The sequence below is a fragment of the Mastigoproctus giganteus genome, chromosome 1, assembly GCF_048544385.1.
Source record: "Mastigoproctus giganteus isolate SK-2022 chromosome 1, ASM4854438v1, whole genome shotgun sequence".
NCBI lineage: Eukaryota > Metazoa > Arthropoda > Arachnida > Uropygi > Thelyphonidae > Mastigoproctus > Mastigoproctus giganteus.
The window spans coordinates 125451036-125473716 of NC_143575.1; the positions used below are offsets into that span (position 1 = coordinate 125451036).

Below are 22681 nucleotides of genomic sequence, written 5' to 3' on the forward strand. Positions count from 1 at the left end.
AGTTCATAAGATATAGGTATATGTACTTCATCACCAAGATAAGTTAATAAGCAAGGAAGATTTAGATATATGTATTTGAGACTAGTATGTTTTAAGTTGAGGCTAAAGAGAGTTGAGACATGTTCTAAGCACATGTAATTATTTTGGAAGGGATAATTAAAGAAAGATTATAGCGGGGATTTATAAATCTAGGAAAATACACATATAGTTGTTATGCTCACTGCTGTAATCCCAGTTGGGAAGTTTAAATTGTTAGTAGACAAGAGAATGTTATGAGATGTAACCCAAACCAGAAGGAGAAAAGGCAGAAAGACATGAAGAGACATGATATGAGTTGTGATTATCTTTACATCTTAGCACACATATAATGCTATTAATTAACATTATCCCAAAATGATGATGTATGATATATTCTTTTAATGTATATACTGTGAATAAATAATATTGTATATGTTTATCAAGTGTAGTATGAGTCATTCTGAATACTCAGCCAGTCCAGAGGAGATATATACGAACTTCTATTCCCCCAGAATCTAATCTTCTGTGCAATATACAAGTCAGGTGTTAATGTGGGAGGGGGAAAATAAACGGGGAAATACAAAGTTAAGAGAGGTGGGTCTGAAAGTTTAATGAGATTTATTAATTACAGAAATTAAAATTAATAATAAAGGTATAATAAATAAAGAATTCTATTCCCTACAAAATAACCATTATTCCCACCCCCCACAGCAGAAAGGTCAGGAAAAGACCACTGCATATCCCGGAGCAATATGGCCACTCCATGAGCAGTCCCGAGTGGCAAGCGTTAGTGTCCAAGCAATTTTTCCTGTGATTTTATTCTGTTTAATTTCTAGTGCCTTTCATATTCTCAGTTTATTATAAGTGGTTCTGTACTTTACAGATTTTGAGTAAGAACCCAGAAATGGAAATCACCTTTTTATATATATATATATATATATATATATATATTATTATTAGTATGCATAATTGGTTAGATTTTAGCTTATAGTTTAATGAATACTTTTGTGCAACGTTAATGCTATTGTAATTATGCCAATTGGACATTATACGTGCCTTTGTATATATATGTGAGTGTATGTGTTTTTCATTTTAATGGCGCTTTGACATATAAGTATTATTGTGCATACAAATCTGGTAATCAAGTTAGCCCAACTAGGTTATCTTAATTCAGCATGGCCTATACATATTAATTTTAAGAAGTATATTACTATATGATAATGACGGCCTCCGTAGCCGAGTGAGCAGGAGCGGGAGTGCAGTAGCACACGCTCTTTGAGTAGACCGGGGTTCAAGCCCCTGACTGCTGAATACGGTTGATCTGCCAATCCGCACTGGACCAGTGTGGCAGATTATGGTCCATTTCCCTCAGCATGAATTGTTGAGGAGGCTTCCATCCTGCAGTGGGTTTATAATGGCTGCACTTTACTTTTTTTTTATATGATAATGAATTTTTCATTACACTTTACTGATGAATTTTCATTACCTTCAGCTAAAATTATATTAAAACTAATGTTTATGTCAATAGTAATTTTGAATAACAATACATTTATATATATTATAATATAGAACATTCCATCACGTGGCCGTTAATCCCCTACTTCTTCAGGTGCTTTGAGTGGATTGACAGCCCATCTGACGTAATGTCTCATACCTACCCATTTCTGTTGTCCCTATACCAGATTTGCCTTTTTGCTATATTAATTTAACTTTCAAATATACATTTTAAATTTAAATTTCAAATTTACATTTTAAATATTTCATTTACTATTTTTATTTTAGTTTAAATTTTTATTATCGTTCTCTACAGCAAACTGTGATGGGGACGCAAAGCCCAACGGGTAAGTATCCAATATTGTGAAGGCTCTTACCTACTGTTAATGTCCTGTGGAAGTTATAGATTAGAAAGAGGTTATTTCCCACTTTCTAATTGTTATATAGGTAGCGAAGTTTTTTACTTCGCAGTCGCACTTAATTTATACTGTGTCGTGTTGGTGCATTACCCTCAAGCCCCGACACCATATGCTAATGTCTGCTGTGTGGGGGGGGGGGTTTATTTGGTTGTTGGGTGGTTGGTTTTCTGTTAATTCCTTATGAAATATGCCAACAATGGGATTTAAGTTTGTCTTATCAAATTGTATTTATATGAGTATTTACATATTTTTTACAGTTATTCGTATATTTGTTTCTGCCTTACCTCGGACTGCGCTGGTAATGCTTTTCTAAGGCATGACAGCGCATATTTGTCCTAGGGTATATACGTTTATACGGTTTTTTGTGCTCAGACAAGGCTCGTTGTCTGACCGCACTACAACCCTCAGCAAAAATCCCCCCCCCCCCCAGATAAAAATAAGATAAAAGTATGGAAATATCACCCAGTAGCAGGCTGTATATATGTATATAGCATATACCTTAGGACAAATATGCACTGTTATGTCTTAGAAAAGCATTACCGGCGCAGTCCGAGGTAAGGCAGAAACAAATATACGAATAACTGTAAAAACATACTCATATAAATACAATTTGATAAGACAAACTTAAATCCCATTGTTGGCATATTTCATAAGGAATTAACAGAAAACCAACCACCCAACAACCAAATAATCCCCCCCCCCCAGCAGACATTAGCATAGGGTGTCGGGGCCTGAGGCTAATGCACCAGCACGACACAGTATAAAGTAAGTGCGTCTGCGCTTACTTTATACTGTATTCGCTACCTATATAACAATTAGAAGGCAGGAAATAACCTCTTTCTAATCTACAACTTCCACAGGACATTAACAGTAGGTAAGAGCCTTCACAATATCGGATACTTACCTGTTGGGCTTTATCACAGTTTGCTGTAGAGAATGAAAATAAAAATAAGTAAATTAAATATTTTAAATTTAAAATGTTAATTTGAAAGTTAAATTAATATAGCAAAAAGGCAAAACTGGTATAGGAACAACAGAAATGGGTAGGTATGAGACATTGCATCAGATGGGCTGTCAATCCACTCAGAGCCCCCGAAGGAGTAGGGGATTAACCGCCACGTGATGGAATGTTCTATATTATAATATATATATAAATGTATTGTTATTTAAAATTAGTATTGACATAAACTTAACCATTAGTTTTAATATAATTTTAGCTTGAAGGTAATGAAAATTCATGAGTAAAGTGTAGTGAAAAATTCATTATCATATAGTAATATACTTCTTAAAATTAATATGTATAGGCCATGCTGAATTAAGATAACCTAGTTGGGCTAACTTGATTACCAGATTTGTATGCACAATAATACTTATGTCAAAGCGCCATTAAAAAGAAAAATGTGTGTGTGTGTGTGTGTATATATATATATAGAATCAAATTACTAAAGCATTGAACAGGGATATTATATGATAATATTAACCAATCGGATTACCATCTTTTACTGGCTCTTCTTATTATACCAGGATCCCTTTCTTATACGGTGGGGATGTTATGTTCCCGGTAATATCCGATGTACAATCATATAAACACTTTTTACTATTAACTATCTTATTCTCTTTTTCATACCTCATGAACTATTAGAGCAATTCGATTGAGGTACTATTACTTTAACTGGCCTTCTCTCCGTTCTCCTTTTGTTAGCTAATTTAGCCTACTGTGTTTAGCAGAATATTTGGTTCTCAGTATTACTTATTTATTATTTTTGTTTCAGCTATCGGTCGGGCTAAATGTCATCCAGCCTGTATGCAGCAAAATTACTATTAATAAGCTACTTAATTTCTTTATTTTAATTTTATTTTTTATTATATTATACCCATCTTTCGGGTACTTATGGACTTCTTTAGGTCCACATTATACAGGTAGATGATAACAGAAACTGATAGCTCTGCCAGCCATGGGTTAGGTATTTTGTAGGGGTTTAGCCCTCGACAAAGTCCCTTGCAAAGTATCTTTCCTATGGGCGGCTATTTATATATAATTTTTATTGAGTTTAATATTTATGTTTTACCATTGTTGCCTAGGGTCCAGTTAGTTCATGGATTGCTTCGTGTTTTTAAACACAGGATGGCCTCTACATTTTAACATTATTCCATTACTATATATATATATATATATATATATATATATATATATATATATTAATTGTTCACTAACAAACTGATTTCTCCAGCTGCTTGGTCACTAGGTGGCACCACTCCTGCCTCAACATGGCGGGGATGGTAACCTGTGGAAAAGCTATCCACCAGGGTAAAAAGGAGCAACCATGGATATAAATGACTATCCACCACTACAGCTTTCAAGCTTCAAGGCCAGTAACATCCAATGATAATGAGTTGAATCAACCCAAAAGAGTTTGAAGAGAAGCACAGTGTCCTACCCTACCTAATTTTCTGGTGATTCACTCTGTCTGCTCAGCCTATAGGAAAGTTATCACCTTTTATGATCCAAAAATACTTGGAATCAATTGCAGGATCACCAAAAATGAAGAGGCTTCAATCTGGAGACATTGTTGAAGCAGCCACTTCAAACATTGACTATTAAAGACAACTACATTTAGTCAGCTGCCAGTATCTGTTACTCCCCACAATACCTTAAATTCATCGAAAGGCGTCATCACAGAGTGGGACCTACTTGCAATGTCTGAGGAGGAATATAGTCCAAGAACTTAGTAATCAGAAGGTAGTCAGTGCGAAGTGCATAATGATTAAAAAAGATGTAAATCTCGATCCATCATTTTAACATTCAGTACTCCTGATTTGCCATCTACTGTAAAAGCTGGCTATTTAAACTGCTAAATTTGGCCGTACATCCCGAATCCTCTTCACTGTTTTAAATGCCAGAAATATGGCTACTCTCAGTAGGCATGCAGAGGTGATTCCATCTGTCCTATATATTCAAACCAAGTTAGTGCAGCTTCTTGCAAACAGGCAAAAATTAATTTTCTGTTGGATACCTGGGCACTCAGGAATCAGAGAAAACAAACAAGCGGATCTTGCAGCCAAGAATGCCAGTCACATAAAATCAGACATGCAGATACCTTGCCAACCGGGCTAGCCGGGTGGGTAAAGCGCCTGCCTGGCAATTCAAAGGTTGCGGGGTTCGAATCCTGCCTCGGGCTTGGATCAAAGTACTGCAAAAAACCTTGGGAGGTGCACTATGGCCACAGAAGCTGATGCACCAATAAATACCAAAAAAAAAAAAAAAAAGCAGATGCCTTACAGATTTAAAACGAATCATACATACCAATGTTAGAAAAAAAATGGCTATCCATTTGGCAGGGAGAAAAAAGCAAAAAGCTTTTTCAGATTAAAAACGATCACAAGAAGTGGCTATCAAGCCTAAGAGGCAATAGAAAGGAAGAAGGAGAAAAAAGAAAGAACGCTTCAGGAAACGTTGTCAGTTTCAGGAAGGAAAATCGTTTTGAATATTTTCGTTAGATTCTTTTAATTGCGTTAATTTGATTTTTAATTGTTTTAAATTGATTTGCTTGATTTGAATTGTGTTAAATTGATTATTTAATTATTTATATTTTACTCTAATGTACCGGTAAGTTGTCAGTTTTTTCGTTTTTTCCTTTTTTAATTCTTGGAGGGTATCATACGGAAGTGTTCTACGCACTATATTGAGGTGTATACTCCTCTTATTAATTTACTAATATATAATTATATATATACAAAGGGTACTAGGAAAGTTTTGCAATATGACGCAACAATGAATCACAGGAAGCTGCTTGTTGCTGCACGTTGAGACATGTTCATACGTGCATAGTAGCCGCCGCGCCAAGTCGATGGGCTCAGTTATTCATTAGTAGTGAGAGTGTAAAGTGCTTGCGATGGCATCGTGGTCACGAAATGAGATAAGGACAGTTTTGCGGTATAATTTCGTGCGTGGTTTAACCATAGACCAGTGCTTAGAAGAAATGATTCTTGCACTAGATGATGATTGTCCACATCGTACAACGATATTCAGGTTGTATAGAGAATTCCAAAGGGGAAATTTCACTCTGGAGGATTCGGAGAGGCCGGGAAGGCCACGAACGTCAGTTACGGAGGAAAACGTTACTGCTGTGAGGAAAATGCTTGACGAAAACAGGCGAGTGACCTACCAACAGATAGAGGATACTTTGGGCCTAAATGCACCAGCAATTCGTTCGATTCTGCAAGATCATTTGCACGTGAAGAAACTTTGTTCTCTCTGGGTGCCGCATCAACTGACTGAAGAGCAGATGACACGACGTGTGACTTGGTGCTGGGAGATGTTAAAAAAGTTTGATAAGGGACAATCTCGGTATGTGAACAACATCGTGACAGGTGACGAGACTTGGCTGTACTATTACGATCTGCCGACCAAGGCTCAAAACAAAGTTTGGGTCTTTGATGACGACACACCCGTAATTGTCAGAAAATCCCGATCTGTAAAGAAGAAAATGATAGCTGTATTTTTCAAATCGAGTGGAATTGTGGAACGTGTCGTTTTGGACACGCAGAAGACAGTCACAGCTAAGTGGTATACTGAACAATGCCTGCCTAAAGTCATTGGATCTATGAAGAACCTGTGGCCAAAGTCAAGAATGGACACCTGGTACCTCCGTCACGAAATGCTCCAGCTCACCGTGCCAAAGCCTGCACCGAATATTTGACCACGACAGGACTGAAACTTCTCGAGCACCCTCCCTGCAGTCCGGACCTTGCTCCCTGCGACTTTGCACTGTTCCCGCATGTGAAAATGAAGCTAAAAGGGAGGCGGTTTTCCAGTGATGAGGACCTTCTACGGGCTTGGGACAACGAGTGTGCTTTACTCCCTAGTGAAACTTGGCAGAACTGGTTTAAAGATTGGTTTCGGAGGATGGAGAGGTGTATTGAATGTAGAGGAAATTACTTTGAAAAAATTAAATAAACAAAGCTGTATTGCAAAACTTTCCTAGTACCCTTTGTATTTAAATAATGTTGGAAAAGAAGTATTTTTTAATAAAATTAAAAAGGAGGGTACAGCACACATCAGAGGCAGCAAAAAGCATATTCCTCTACATGATGCTTGAAATACAGTAAACCCTCGCTATTCGCGATCGCCGATTTAATATAATAAAATGAAACCTAAAAAAATGTGAATTTTAAAGCGCCGTGAATATTTTCCGCCATAAAAAAACATGGGCGTGGCTAAAATTCTTTCCCGGTCAAAACAGTGCTCAGTGGGTGGGGGGAGAGGGGTGACAAAGTCGCGAGCGTGGATGTTTCTCGCTAATCCTTGTTCAGTATGTGTTATGCGCTTGTCATGGAAGGTTTTGTCGTTTGCTTTTAATTTATATGCTTATAAATTGAATAAATTTATCAATTTATAAATTGATATGCTTACAAAAATGATAGATCTACCGTTTTGCAGTGTAAAACAGACTTTTTCGAGTGTGTTAACAGAAGAAAGAGACTTTATTGTGGACAAGTTCTTTCTAACCCCTACAAAAATATGGGCCGACCGGGCTAGCCCGGGTGGGTAAAGTGCCTGCCTGGCAACCCAAAGGTCGCGGGTTCGATTCCCGCCTCGGGCTTGGATCAAAGTATTGCAAAAAACTTGGGAGGTGCATCATGGCCACAGAAGCCTGTGTGCCAACAACTGCCAAAAAAAAAAAAAATATGGCTACAAATAACAAGAGAAATGTGAAAATATCAAAGAAAGTGATGACATTAGCGAATAAAATTGAGTTATTAGATAAAATTTCTAATGGTGATAAAATTTATTTAGATAAAATTTCTAAAGTGCTCCTCAGTGGCAGAACATTATAAAATCAATGAGTCAACGATAGGATCAATCAAAAAATCGGAAGAAAAAATCCGCCGTAGTGTCCGTGAAAACGTGCTAATTGCTTCAAAAATTTGCTCTGTAACTTGTGATGTTAAATTAGAAAAAATGGAAAAAGCTTTAAATCTGTGGATAGAAGACCGAACTCAAAATAAAATTCTGTTAAGTTCACTCATCATTCGTGAAAAGGCAAAACTCCTTTATCAACACTTTAGCGAAACTGGTGATAGCACTGGCGGGATAAGTTTTTTTTTTAGCTAGCAAAGACGCTGGTTTGAAAGATTTGTGTGAAATTTCTAATAAATATTACATTTAATATTAAATTATTTCTTATTTTCATTTTGATGCCATATGCTTGCATTTCACTATGTACTGTCATATATACATAGTCATATTTATGAAGGTACATATAATACATACATAGACAAAATGTTAGACTAGTTTTTCTTATGTACACCTAATTCTGTTTTTACACAATAGATACGTTCCTGAAAAATACGTGTAAAAAAAAATTCGTGTAAAAAAAGACATTGTATTTATGGAAGAAAAGAAGATTGGTTCCGAATCTAAAAAAATCAGTAAAAATAATTAAAAAAAAACACATAAAATATTCGTTTTAAGCTTATTATTTTATTTCAACAAAATACACATGTAATAATATGTAATTAAAATGTACTAAAATAAATTTGTATGCATATGAAATGAAAAAAAAATTCTTCATGAACAAAAAAAATCTGTTTTACACATAACAAGATTTTATTAATTTTCACTTTCTGATAATAAACGGCGCATACGTTTGCGTACGACTGGAATATCACTGCCATCACTAGAAATGTTGTGGACATCGTCTTCTTCCTCTGTTAATGAAATTCTTTCTGTGATCTCTTCAGCAAAATCAGCACGAGTCTCCTCTGGTGCTGATGTTTCACCGGTTTTACGAACGAATTCAGTTATTAATCGTTGTGTTCGTGTTTTGGTTAGGCCGTTATATAATTCTCTGTAAGAGGCTGTCAACAACTTCAGTTCACGTTGAAACTTCCCAGCGCGTTCCTCATTAGGGTCATGTTTGACAAAATGATTACCTAATTTTCTGGCCAGTTCCAGACCTTCTTTTATTAAATCTGCATTTAGAACAGGATCATTTTCTTCATTATCACTACGTTCTGTGGGATAAGGAGTCCCAAGGACAACCTCTAATATTTCATCTTCGTTTAGGGCTGTCGGTTAACAATTCATCAATATCTTCAACCGATAGATCATCGAATCCTTCTCCACCAATTTTGTGTGCCATTGTAATGATGTTGGGAAATTCGGTCGTATTAGAGTTGATGGGATCTTTGCTTTTTACACATTGTGGCCAAACCGCTTTTCAACACGCATTTAAAGTTGCTGTTTTTAATTTAGTTAACGCTAATCCAACTTGATTGATACAATCCATAATTGAGAATTTCTTCCACACATCAATGACTGTTAGTGTTTCATCATTCAGTTTGTCCAAAACGTGTTGGAATGTTCGTTTTACGTAGTATGTTTTAATTGTCGCAGTTATACCTTGGTCTAGCGGTTGTATTTCTGCCACCTAATACGAATACCGTATTAGGTGGCAGAAATAAAATTTGTACGTTTGGGTGTTCCAAGACAAGGATGGCCGGGTGCATTGTCAAGAATCAGAAGAACTTTAAATTCGAGACCTTTCAAATTCATATAACGTCTGACTTCTGGGACGAAACATTTGTTGAACCATTCTGTAAAAATAGTAGTGGTCACCCAGGCCTTCTTGTTTGCCATCCAGTGAACAGTTTATTGATATCTACACCTTTCATTGAACGTGGGTTTAGGGCTCGATTTACCAGCAGTGGTTTCAACATACGATCTCCTGAAGCGTTGGAGGAAAATAATAAGGTCACACGATCCTTAGCTACCTTAAAACCACCAGCAGTTTTCTGCGATTTGGCTACATACGTTCTGTTCGGCATTCGTTTCCAGAAGAAACCAGTTTCATCTGCATTCCACACTTGATCAGGAGTGTATCCTTCATCTTCAATAATTTTTGCAAGTTCCTGCGGGAATACTTTAGCAGCCGATTCATCTGCAGATGCAGTTTCACCTTTAATTTTTATATTATGAAGAGCATTCCTTTTAAGAAACCCTGTCATCCAACCTGTACTCGCAGAAAATTCATACTTTCTGTTTAACTGAGATGAAGTGCTTGGCTCCTTTTCTTTAATCTGTCTGTAAATTCTTAGTGCTGTTTGCTTGATGGCATTTCCATCTACTGGTACTCTTTTTTGTGACTGATCTTCTATCCATATTACCAGGGCCTTTTCCATTTTTTCCTTGACAATATCTCTTGTATATGATGATGAATTAACACTTACTTTTGTTCCAGAACATACCGACTTCCTAATTGCAGCTTCATTTTTCTTAATAGTTCTTATGGTAGCTTCATGTACACCAAAATGCTTTCCTACAGACGTAGCCCCTTGTCCAGTTGCAAGACGATCTAAAATTTGAATTTTAAGTTCCAAAGAAATCGCTTTCCTTTTCATTTTGGTAATAGGCGAATTATTCGACATTATATAAGGGCTACCGAAAAATATCTCAGTTATAATTAATAAAAAAAGGTATGAAAATTTTGTAAACTTACAATTTATTGACTGTCGGCAAAATTAATAAATTTATATGTGCACAAATTTCACTAAAGATTCTTTCACTTTGAAATAGAGCTTACTACTACATGTCTGCCGAAGATACAATGCACGAATACCGTAGATGTGCACCAAATTCAATAAAAACGTTGATGATTCATAGATACCTAGACTTACACATTGGTAAGCAAAAGCACGCGTTTCAAAACGCATACACTAGCTGTTATCCAATCTATTGGTGCGTAATATAGAAATGATACTAATATGCCACAAATAAAAAAAAATTTCTTAGAATTTAGGCAAAAAAAAAATTCATAGAAATCGTGTTAAATCAAAATGACTCGCGTAAAAAGAGAATGAAATATTTATTTTGAATTCGTGTTAAATCAAATTCGTGTAAAAAAAGTTCGTGCAAAAACAGAATTAGGTGTATTTCATACTTTGGAATGGAACCCCTTTATTACTATGGGAGCCATAACTCAGTATTCACATTTTCGGTATTCGCGACATTTCTCAGGAATTTAACCCCCGCGAATAGCAGGAGTTTACTGTATAGTCATAAATTAGAATATGGTTTAAAATAATAAAATAATGCCAGCAGTACGGCAAGACAAGAGCTGAAAAAACAAAGTTAAGCCTAAATTCAAATCTAACAGGGAGGGAAGAGAAAGGTAACAAGAATAAAAATATTGCAGCGGAACCTCTAAGTAGTGTGGCTTTGCACTGGAGTGCTTATGTCTGTTCTAATTTTGATTTTCGCTGCATCAGGACCACCAACTGTTCAATTCCCCGCATTGGCGGTTCAATTTGGGGATGGGTGTGGCGGACTGATCTTGTGATCATTCTCCTTTGCAGCAATTTGTTTAGCGTTCGAAATGCAGCGATTCCTTGACCATTATTGGCCTTGTGGTCCTCAGAGGACCACAAGGCCAATAATGGTCAAGGAATCGCTGCATTTCGAACGCTAAACAAATTGCTGCAAAGGAGAAATGATCACAAGATCAGTCCGCCACACCCATCCCCAAATTGAACCGCCAATGCGGGGAATTGAACAGTGGTGGTCCTGATGCAGCGAAAATCAAAAATAGAACAGACATAAGCACTCCAGTGCAAAGCCACACTACTTAGAGGTTCCGCTGCAATATTTTTATTCTTGTTACCTTTCTCTTCCCTCCCTGTTAGATTTGAATTTAGGTTTAACTTTGTTTTTTCGCTCTTGTCTTGCCGTACTGCTGGCATTATTTTATTATTTTAAACCTTATTCTAATTTATGACTATATATATATATATATTTATTTATTTTTTTTTTTTGTCACTTGACACCCTTTACCATTCTAGGCATCACTGTAGCCCTTTACTTCTATTTGTTGTCTAATTTGAAGTGTGCAATGAATATTTGCTTTACACTATGTGTTGAACCACATTATCCTTTATTTATGCATTACAAATTTATTTCAGTCTACAGCCATTAAACGGGGCTGTCAAGGAGATGCAACGCTATTAAAACCTACAGTAATGGCTTTTGTTCCGGTAAGTAATAATTAATTTTATAATTAGTTATGTAGAATGAAGTTTACAATTTTTGTAATGCATTACAAAGGGTTTTTTTTTTACTAAATAAAGAAAATTTAATTTATGCTGAGCTGAAATGAATACTGTTAAAAAAATACTGTTCACAAGGATACTGATCAAATTCTTCATACTGTTAACAAAACTAAAATAATTCTGGTTTAGAACTTAAAATTTTATTGTTCTCTAAGGTAGTGGTGCATCAAAGGAAATAATTCTTACATGTAACACTTTAAATTTAAAGGAAAAGGCATCCAGATAAAGGTAGTTTTAGTATGGGGTTAATCAATGTTTGCTCTCCTTCTGCAGATGAGTATCAGAGCATTTATTTTGCTTAAGATGCTTTGAGAAATGGAACATGTTAAGCAAAATAAATTTTCCCTATACTTTAGTATGCGATAATATTAACACTGATGTGCTAAGGTTTATGTGAAAAGGAAACACTGAACCACATTACAAATACGCCAAATTGTTTATTTATTTTATTTTTTTTTTATGGGCTAAATTTGATGAGGTGCATTTCTGCTCCTATGTACCATGATAAATCAAATTGATTGAAATAACATGAGAGAGAGAGAGAGAGAGAGAGAGAGAGAGAGCAAATAAAGCAATGCTCGCCTCTCATAGTATGAACATATGATCCCAGAAAGGGACATCAGTGCTTGTGAATTAAAAATGATTCATATTTCAGTCATTGACTGCTATCTGGTAAAGTGCCAGGTGGCTGTCCCTATATACGATCCAGACCAGTTAGTAAATAACTGAAAACTCAGACTTAAGAAGTAAATAGTCTTGGCCACCCTCTTAGGTTAAATGAGCAGAAATAAAACGAAAATGCAAATTTAAATGTTGACATGATCAAATCTACAGGTCTAAAATCAATTATTTTTAGGTTGATGTTCCAATTCTTGTTACACAATTACAATTGAAAAGAAACATTGTCAAAATTTTCCAAATATTATGTACACACAGTGGAAGATTATTTCTAATCTTCTTGCTTTAGCCAGTGTAACCATTTGAGCAGTAGCAAGTTCATTTATAAGAGTATTTCTGCCAGAGGACAATTTTTCAAAGGAGTGAAATAATGTTGATTCATCAATATTAAGAATATTATATTAACAAATTGCTCAAATAAATAAAATGCATTTTATTTATTCAGAAAATGAAAATGGATGAATGATTCACATGTAATAAATGTTATTGAATTGTTAATTTTCATTTGGTATTAAAGAATCCTAAGTTTTCTTTAATATCAAAGGAAAATTTCCACCTGGATTGGCAGTGCAACAAACAAACAGGAATAAAAATAGTTAACCTTCATTCGTGGAAGTGTAAAATGAGTATTGTACTTTTATATTGAAAGATATATATATATATTTTTTTTTTATTTCACAGAAATAGATTGACTTGTGCTACCAAGTTTGCATGTGCTTCCATTCAAGAAACTAATTTACAGTACAGTAATAGTGCTAAAAAAAACCAAAAAAACATGGAACAGTTCAACTAAATAATCATCTTGTTGCTTTAGGTAAGGTATAACCAAGGTAGATAGTGCTGATTTTATTCATATTAGGTATGTGTAACACGAATAAAAACAGTAGTGTTACATGGTCACCTTTTGTTATAGGTTTGGTTTCCATGAGTTTCTTCATATATACAGTATTGTCATTATGCTAAATTTTTTTGCTGTTGCCTGTGATGGCCAAAAAAATAAATGATCTGTCCTAAATTAAATAAGCAGAATTGCATAGCAGGAAAAGAAGACCGACTGGGCAATACTGTTCAGTATAAATTATGAGGAGCATTTGAGAAATTGGTGACCCGAGTATAAAATTTCTGCATTTAATGTATAATACAGCCATTCCCCGACTTATGTAAGGGTTGCGTTCTGCGGAACTCTACTTAAGTCAGAATTTCTCCAAATAGCTTCAATCAAATTTGTGAGTGCTTATGCAGCACTTGCAAATTTGATTGAAGAAAATTAGATTGAAGCAAAAAAGAAATGGTTGACGAACATGAAAATAAAATTAATTATTCAAATTTTTAATCTCATGCACAGGAAAAATTACAAAAGGAACAAAATTTCAAAATTATAAAATTACAAAAGAGAGAGAAGAGAGGCATAACATCAGCAAGTTTTAAATTTCGGGCATCGTTGCCAGAATTAACTCTCCAGCTGATAAGCACGTCACTGTTGAAGATGAGTGCTGTGAAGATTTAGAAGGGGTTTTTTCCAACACATCAGTTTCTGTGCAGCTGCAGAATCAGCACTGGTGACATTAGCATTAGTAGAAGCACATGATGCAAGAAAGCAAGCTTATATAACATCAGCCAAAAAAAAAAAAAAAAAAACCCTTCCCATTTCATTCCAAATGTTTGTCTAGTACTGCTTTGGATTTATTTAAGCAAACTACCTCTTGACTAAAGGCAAACTTGCACACATCTATTCTACAACTGTCTTTCCTCAGTTTGAATCTATACCCCCCCTCAGGTTTGTAATATGAACAAGAGGAAGAATCCCATCAGCATTGAGCCTGCTCAATCCATTCAAGGCCTTGTACACCTCAATCAGATTACCTCACAGGCGCCTAGTCTCTAGAAGATGCAATTTGCAGAACTTAAGCCTTTCTTCATGAGAGCACCCCTTTGTTCCCTTCACCAGACTTGCACTTCTCTCTACTCATTCTAGCAAATCTACATCCTTCCTAAAATGAGGCTTCCAGGTGTGGCCTGACCTTTGCCTTATACAAGGGGATAATCACCTCTTTATCCCTGCTCACAAAATTCCTGTATATCATTGACAAGACCCTGTGACCTACTCTGGCAGCCTGTCTGCACTGCTCAGAAAATTTCATATCTGACTGCACAATTACCCCCAGGTCTCTTTCATTCTCCCACTACCCTGAGTGTAACACCACATAGTTGGTATATTTCTCTGGGGTTACTGCTACCCATATGCAGTACTTTACGTTTGTCAATGTTAAACTTCGGTTGCCACTTCTCAGCTGATCTCCCCAACATTTCTAAATCCTGTTGCAGCAGCATACTGTGATTACTGTCATTAACAACTCTGCCAACCTTTGACATTAAGCTTGATATATCTTCATCAATATCATTGATAAATATACAAAACAACGATGGGCCCAACACCGAACCCGGAGGGACACCACTAATAACATTAATCCACGTAGCATAGTACCCATTGATTACCATTCTCTGCCTTCTCCCACTCAAACTATCCTTTTATCCATTGTAGCAACTTGCCCTTAATGCCATACTGCTCCAATTTGTACAGTAGTCTTCCATGTGCAACAGTATCAAAAGCTTTCCTGAAATCCAAGTATATGATATCAAAATTATTTTTTGCATCCAGTTCCTTTGTAACCACATCATATTATCCAATCAAATTGGTTGGACAAGACTTCCCCTTGACAAACCCATGCTGTGTCTGAATTATTACTGCTGTTTTGTCTAGATGGTCCGGGAATGCTTCTTTAACCAGTGACTGCATTATTTTCCCTGGAACAGAACTCAAACTGACAGGTCTGTAATTACTCATGTCACCCTTGTATCTCCCTGTGTGAATTGGAGATGCATTTGCAGCCAACCGGGCTAGCCGGGTGGGTAAAGTTGCCTGCCTGTCAACCCATAGGTCGTGGGTTCGAATCCTACCTCGGGCTTGGATCAGAGTACAAAATGCAAAAACCTTGGGAGGGGCAATATGGCCACAGAAGCCAATGCACCAACAACTAACAAAAAAAAAAAAAAAAAATAAGATAATTTGCATATATCCAGTCTGTGGCGACTTCCCCTGAGTCGAAGGATGTTCTCATAATTATGGCTAAGGGTTTGCTTACTTCCTTTGTCACTTCTTTTAATATAATTGGATAGATCCCATCTACCCCGGGAGCATTTCTTATGGTTAACTTCAACAATTTCTGGTCCACTTTGCTCTCAGTTATTACAAAATCATTTAACTCCCTGATAGTTTGATAAACATCTGGCCTTTGATCCTTGAATAACTCCTCATGTGTGAATGTAGATGCACAATACTCATTTAGTTCGGCAGCTCTCTGAGAATGATCATCTACAGTCAAACCATTGATATCAAGTGGACCAATCTGATTCATCCCCTTTTTAGTTTGTATAAGTAAAGAAGTCTTTGCTATTTTTCTTTGCATCCTTTGCCAAAGATTTTTCATAATCTCCCTTCTCTTGCCTAACCTCCTTTGTGACTTGTATCTACCATAGGCATCTCTGTGTCACCTGACAATTTATGTGCATTGCATGCATTTTGCTTCTCTGCTGTGAGTCTTATTAGTTCATCTGACATCCATTTGGGCCTAAACCTAGAGCAGTAGTGCTTAGTTAGGACAAAAACAGTAGTAGCTTCCAAAATTACTTCCTTGAATGCTTCCCATTTAGAATTTGCTGTTGGTAACATCATCAGTTGATCCCACTGTATAGAACCTACACTCTGAGGGCCACTGTAGTTGCCTTTACAAAACAAAAACCTTTACCCCTGATAGTAGTTGCATCTTTAACTAAATCCCACATCAATGCACTGCGATCACTGCTACCTAGTGGTTCCTTTATCTGTAAATTCTTAATGCATGAATAATCACTACTGATAATCAGATCAAGAGTGTTACTCCCTCTGCTTACCCCTCGAACATATTGCTGTAGTAAACAATCATACAATAAATCCACAAAATAGCCTTGCTAGTGTGCGAGTGACCAATCCACAAATTTCAGTCAATATCTGGGAAATTAAAATCTGCCATTATAAGACACTCTGATTTACTGGCCCACTCTATTTCTCTTAATAATTGTCCACTGTACTCATCAGTCATTAAGCCTACAACAAACCCCTACCCTCATTTTTGCTTTTCCAGGGCTTATGTCACACCAAACTGACTTAACGTTGCACTTTCTATCTATGTCAGCTGGAAGCAGTTCCTTACATTTTATGTGTTTCTTAACTAACAGCATAACTCCTCCTCCCTTCCCATCCTTTCTGTGCACATTATACTCTCCAAATTCCAATTCTGCATTGCTAATATCTGTTTAACACCACGTCTCTGATATCCCAACAGTATCCGCCTTGGATGTCTTAACCAACACTTCAAAGTCGTCAAATTTATTTACTATACTTCTAGCATTGGTGTACATGCAATTATACATTCAAATGTTTTTACTCTTAGTTACCCCAACACAGCCCATGTATTTACTTGTTCCATGATGACTCCCAGCAGCTCTTGAAATCCCCAGCAACTTTCTATCTAGGCTCCTTCTCATTACAATAGAAGCAGTGAAAGACTCACTTCCACCTCTGCTTGAGGCTACTAGTAATCAATTAGTCTGTGAATCTCCCTAAGCTAGCAGTTTTCCGACCCATCTAAGAGTGTCACAATAGCATCAGCAAATATTCTTGCACCCTTTCTATTTAAGTGTATCCCATCCCTGTAGAAGCAGTTTCTTCTGTTAACAAGAACAGACCATGCTGAGAAAAATTCTACACCATGAACCCTGCACAATCTCCCCGGGGCCAAATTGATTGACAAGGCTCCCATCATATACTCCCTTCTACTGTCTGTGCAGGATTGCAGACACTTTCAAATTTAACCCTAACTCGAGAAATATTTTTTCATCATTGACCTGTACTTGCTTAGTAGATCCACAGATCTCCTATACCTAATGTCATTAGTTCTGCATACTTTAATGTTTTGGAAACCAGTGCTATTCTTGATCCTATTAACCCCCCCTGCTTTCCATGAACCTTGCTTTGGGTTCGCCGTACTTATCGTTGATATCTTCATAAATACTTCTTGCTTTTCCTTGAATGGCCATTGCACTAAGGGGCACTTGCTTCTGAATCTGATTTTCTATTCGTATTATTAATAGCTTGATTCATCTGTGATGCTACTAAAACACTGACTCAAATCGATAAAATGCCTTTATTAAAGAAAAATACACATACTGGCTGTATAAACTGTATATTAAAATAAAATTAAAATGAAATAAAATGGTATATAACAAGAATAAAATATAAAATTAAAGGTTTTAAAATCACTCACTTAACAGGATCTTTCGGCAGCAGTGGTCGCCTTCATCAGCAGTAATGGTTGCAGGTTATGGCCAGGCATGGCATTACAGCTAAAGGAAGCCGTGATCGTGGATAGAGTGCATGGCTTTTTGGCCCTCTAGCCATTTCCGGTAAAGCCCTTTGCCAGACATGGACAAATCATCAGTAGTGCCCCAATTTCAGGAACTACTTCTATTCCAGCTCTACCTCCAGTCCAGACCAGCATTTCTATCATATCCATCTCGTAATAACACCGCCATCGTCACTACCACCATTTTTTTTTTAGCTTAAGTGCCATCTTCACCACCATCTTTGACTTGGACAGTTGGTTAACAAACGTGTATGATGCCGAGTGACATCACTGTCTTCTTGACTTCTATTTCCTCCTAACCTCAATCTGGTCCTGAGCCAGGGTCATCTGCTGGCACCACCTTACACTGGTGTGTGATGATTTTTTTATTTTTTATTATTATTATTATTTTATTATTTTATTTTTTTCCATTTTAACTTTTTTTTTAATTTTTCTGATTTTTATTAATTTACTGTTAAATTTAATTTTATTTGCTCATATTTTGAATGATTTTGATATTCAGTACGTGACACTCGAGGTTTGCTGCAGTTCACGCTCAGTTGTGGCCCGCCTCCTGTGGTGTAGATGGGTATCAGGATGTACCACCCTGGTGCTTGTTGCTTCCTGATATCAAAGCGACCAGAAACAACTAAACAACATAAACACATATACGGTACAAACATAACATTACACATATTTCTGGTCTTTCTGCAGAGTTTTTGTGACCTCACAGTGTAACACGGCAGAGTTGAACTAGTGTTTGGGAGGCTGCCTTACATAAGATACTATACATGTCTACATATCTAGCCATTTCCAGTTTCAAAAGCCATTCACTCTATACACGATCATGGCTTCTTTAGCTGTAATGCCATGCCCAGTTTCCCAGGCATGTTCAGCTATGGTTGGGCATGGCATTACAGCTAAAGCTGTGATCGTGGATAGAGTGCATGGCTTTTGGAACCGGAAATGGCTAGAGAGTTTAAGGATATGTTTGTCTGGATGCTATTATCTTAATAAGGATAAGGGCTGTTGCATTCATCCACTCTTTGAAGCCCTTATCCTAAGGAAAGACAAATGATTTAGAGTGGTTTGTTCCATTTCTGGTTCCAACGCACGAGAAGTGAACCATGCGCAGGTATCATAGTTCGTGTTGCGGACCTGCTGGCGCATATGTGTACATATATATGGGATAACCTGCAACCATTATTGCTGATGAAGGCAGCCGCTGCTGCTGCCGAAAGCTCCTGTTTTAGTGGTTTCTACCCTTGATTTTAAACATCTTTTTAGTGCTTTTAATTTTATATTTTATTGCATTTTATTCTTGTTATATACCATTTTATTTTTTGTTTAATAAAGGCATATTGTCGATTTGAGTCAGCGTTTTAGTAGCATCATAGATGAATCAGTTGTTGACTCCAGAGGCCTCTTCAATGAATTATTAATAGCTTTTCCATCTTCTATATAGCACCTGAATGCTGTTTTGTGATCATTGTTGATCTTAATTGCATTGATCCTTTAACATGTTCTTTTATACGTGCACTGTCACTTAAAATCGTAAACACTATTGAAGCAGCGAGACTTAATTCTGTGCAATAGATGACAAACTTTGTCCTGCTTCGTACGTTTTAATTAATCATCTTCATTTTTAAATCAATTTTGTTTCGTTTCCTAGCATTGCTAGCACTTGCACTTTCTGTTGGGCCTTTCCCTTCACCATTGTAATAAGTAAATAGGAATGAAGAGAAGATTGTAATAATTTGTTTTTTATATGATTGAAGATTTCAGTGAAGGGGAACTCATTTTACCGTAATACCATAATTAAAAACTCGCAGAATTCTATTTATCAGGATTATCACAAACACAATAAGATCAAGTTTACCGCCCATTTATAATATACCGACAGAAATTTGCACCAACAGAAAAGCCTAATAAACCAGAAAGTGTAAATTGTTTTATGGTAATGACCTCCATAAATGTGTTTTAGAAAAATATCATAGGTGTTCAAAATTGATTCTTGTAACAGAACATGATAGAATATGATAATGATGAGTGTTCTGCCATTTCTATTATAAAATTGACTTTTAGAGAGATAATTAGCTTAGTTGTATAGCGAAAATTTCAACTTCCGAGGTCTTGGAACAAATTACCCAAAAAAAAAAAAAAAAAGTGTTATTGGGTTCACATACGATATTTTCACGATACCTCCATTTATTCCTAGAGTATGCAAAATACGTTTCCATGGTTTTTTTTAAGTTTGCACCGGCCGGCAAAAACTTATGGAAAGTCTAATTTCCTTAAGTAGAGTATTACGTAAGTGGGGTGTGGCTGTACTTCAAATTATAACCCACAAGTTTCATGCAGTTTCAATAAACACTTGGTTTTTTTTTTTTTTTAATTGCAGGTATTAAAGTCAACAAAATCAGTCACCGTGCAGTCATCCAATATTTGGGAAAAGGACTAATGCCAAAGGTAATTCATGAAGATATGTTTCACTGTTTGGGGTTGCTCCTTCCTGTTCTATGATTAAGAAGTGGGCAACAGAAATTAAATGAGGTAGGGAGATCCTATGAGATGACCCAAGCCATATATGGAAGACCTGCAACATCCATCACTCCAGAAGTTGACAAGGTGCATGATCTTGTGTAGCACTTAATAAGAGGTTCTTACTATGAAAAAGGTGGTAGCACAATGAGTCCAAAAGTTGACAGCAAATCAAAATTGCACAAGCATTGTCATCTAAGTGAACATTTTTATATTGTTTTCAAGCAGATTCGGCAAATTTCCTTGCAAGCTTTATGACCAAGGGTCCATCATTTTCAGCCAAAGACGAAGGAGCAGTTCAGATAGTGGAAACATAGCTTGCATTCTCATCCAAAGAAAGTCAATTCTTGGTGATGAGTGATCGATGTGTGAACTGGTCAGTACATTGCAATTGTCTTTGGCATCTCATCTGAATGTGAGTATCATATAATTGAGGTTCTCGATATGCAAAGAGTGTCAGCGTGATGGGTCTCAAAATTGTTAAGAGAAGGTGATGGCATCAGTTTTCTTGGATGTTGATGAAGGTTTTCTAGTGGATTACCTTCAGAAAGGCCAGACAGTTGCAGGGACACATTATGCAGACCTTGTGAAGCGGTTGCAGAAACCATCAGACAAACACTGAGGATAGCTTGGCAAAGGAGCCTTGTGAGCAGGCATACAGCTTTGAAATTTTGGACCATCCACCATATTCACAGATCTAGCTCCATCAGATTTTCACTTATTTCCTAATTTAAAAAAATACCTGGCTGGCATCCATTTTCCCACTGACAGTGATGTCACTGCTGCAGTGGATGCATTCCTGGAAGCCCAAGAGAACTTTCTATGCAGTCAGAATCAGAATATTGCAGCATCAGTGGTAAATGTGTATTGACTCTAAAGGGGACTGTTGAAAAGTAACATGTTATCAGTCTCTTCAAATAAACCCTTCATACTTTAGCCATGCACTTTTAAAATGCCCCATGTATATTTGTGTTTGCATTGGACTAGAAGTGTGAGGAAGACTGACATTAGAATGCAAATTGGCAATTTGGTGTACATACTCTTTGAGTGTTAAAAATTCATCACACGTTGATGCTAATCAAATATGTGAACTGGGATCATTCATTCTTGAAAAGAGCACAATCAAAATACTAATATTCAGAGCAATAAAAATTTGTGATCTGAAAAAATTAGATTATGAATTTAAACACAACATTTTTACATTTGGGTTTCCATGGTGCATGTTCAACAAAACCATTCACAGATATACAGAGATTTACAGAATGCTACTTCACATGAAATTAAAACAATGCACAATAGAAACAAATTGAAAAAAACAGTGACAAATACAGATTTTATGTGATAATTTATACCAATGAACAAAATGGATAATATTTTAATTGATGGCGTCTTCTGACTAGAAGGCATGCTTGCTTCTAATCAGGAGGGGGGGGCGGTTGCCACTATGGGTGGAGGTTGGCTGTTGTCACAACCATTCTTCCATACATACTTTCTTCCAGCATTTAATAGGTATTAGCTTGAAATCTTGGAAGTCTGATGCTTTTCTCCTGCAAATCAGCTACCAGAGCCATTTAAGAAGGATACCTATATGAGGAAAAACCTAATGTGGGCTTGCCGAACTTGGTAATTAGGTACTTTAAAGATTTTATTGAGAGTGTAGGGCACTAAGACGGGACAGTAAAATGAATGAAGGCAAAATTTTCAGTATTATGCAGGAACTAGGAATTGAAATTGTGGGGAAAGACAGACTGGATTGTAAGAACTTCTCTTTTGAGTTTGAGACATTACTGCCAGTGAAGTCTGAAAAAGCTGAAACAGTCCACCACTAAACTTCATGGTCAAGGTGATACTTACTTGCCACAGCAAGATATATTACTCTGCAACACCTTTTTCCTCAGTTCCCAAGTCTGTGAATGTAAGGAGCACTACCACCATTCAAAATGCTGTTTCACGGTGGTGAACGTATTTTTATATTTATGTGCA

The 22681-nt window shown here is 36.5% G+C and overlaps 1 protein-coding gene across 3 annotated transcripts in view; it reads left to right on the plus strand.

Moving 5' to 3' along the window:
- The window catches only part of LOC150091123 (long-chain-fatty-acid--CoA ligase 4-like), a 387488-nt gene that overhangs the window by 232400 nt on the left and 132407 nt on the right, over positions 1-22681 (plus strand). For all 3 annotated transcript variants that reach the window (XM_090374375.1, XM_090374358.1, XM_090374366.1), the window contains one exon: positions 11892-11963. In XM_090374375.1, coding sequence (XP_090230501.1) covers positions 11892-11963 — 72 coding nt within the window. The remainder of the gene's footprint in view (positions 1-11891; positions 11964-22681) is intronic.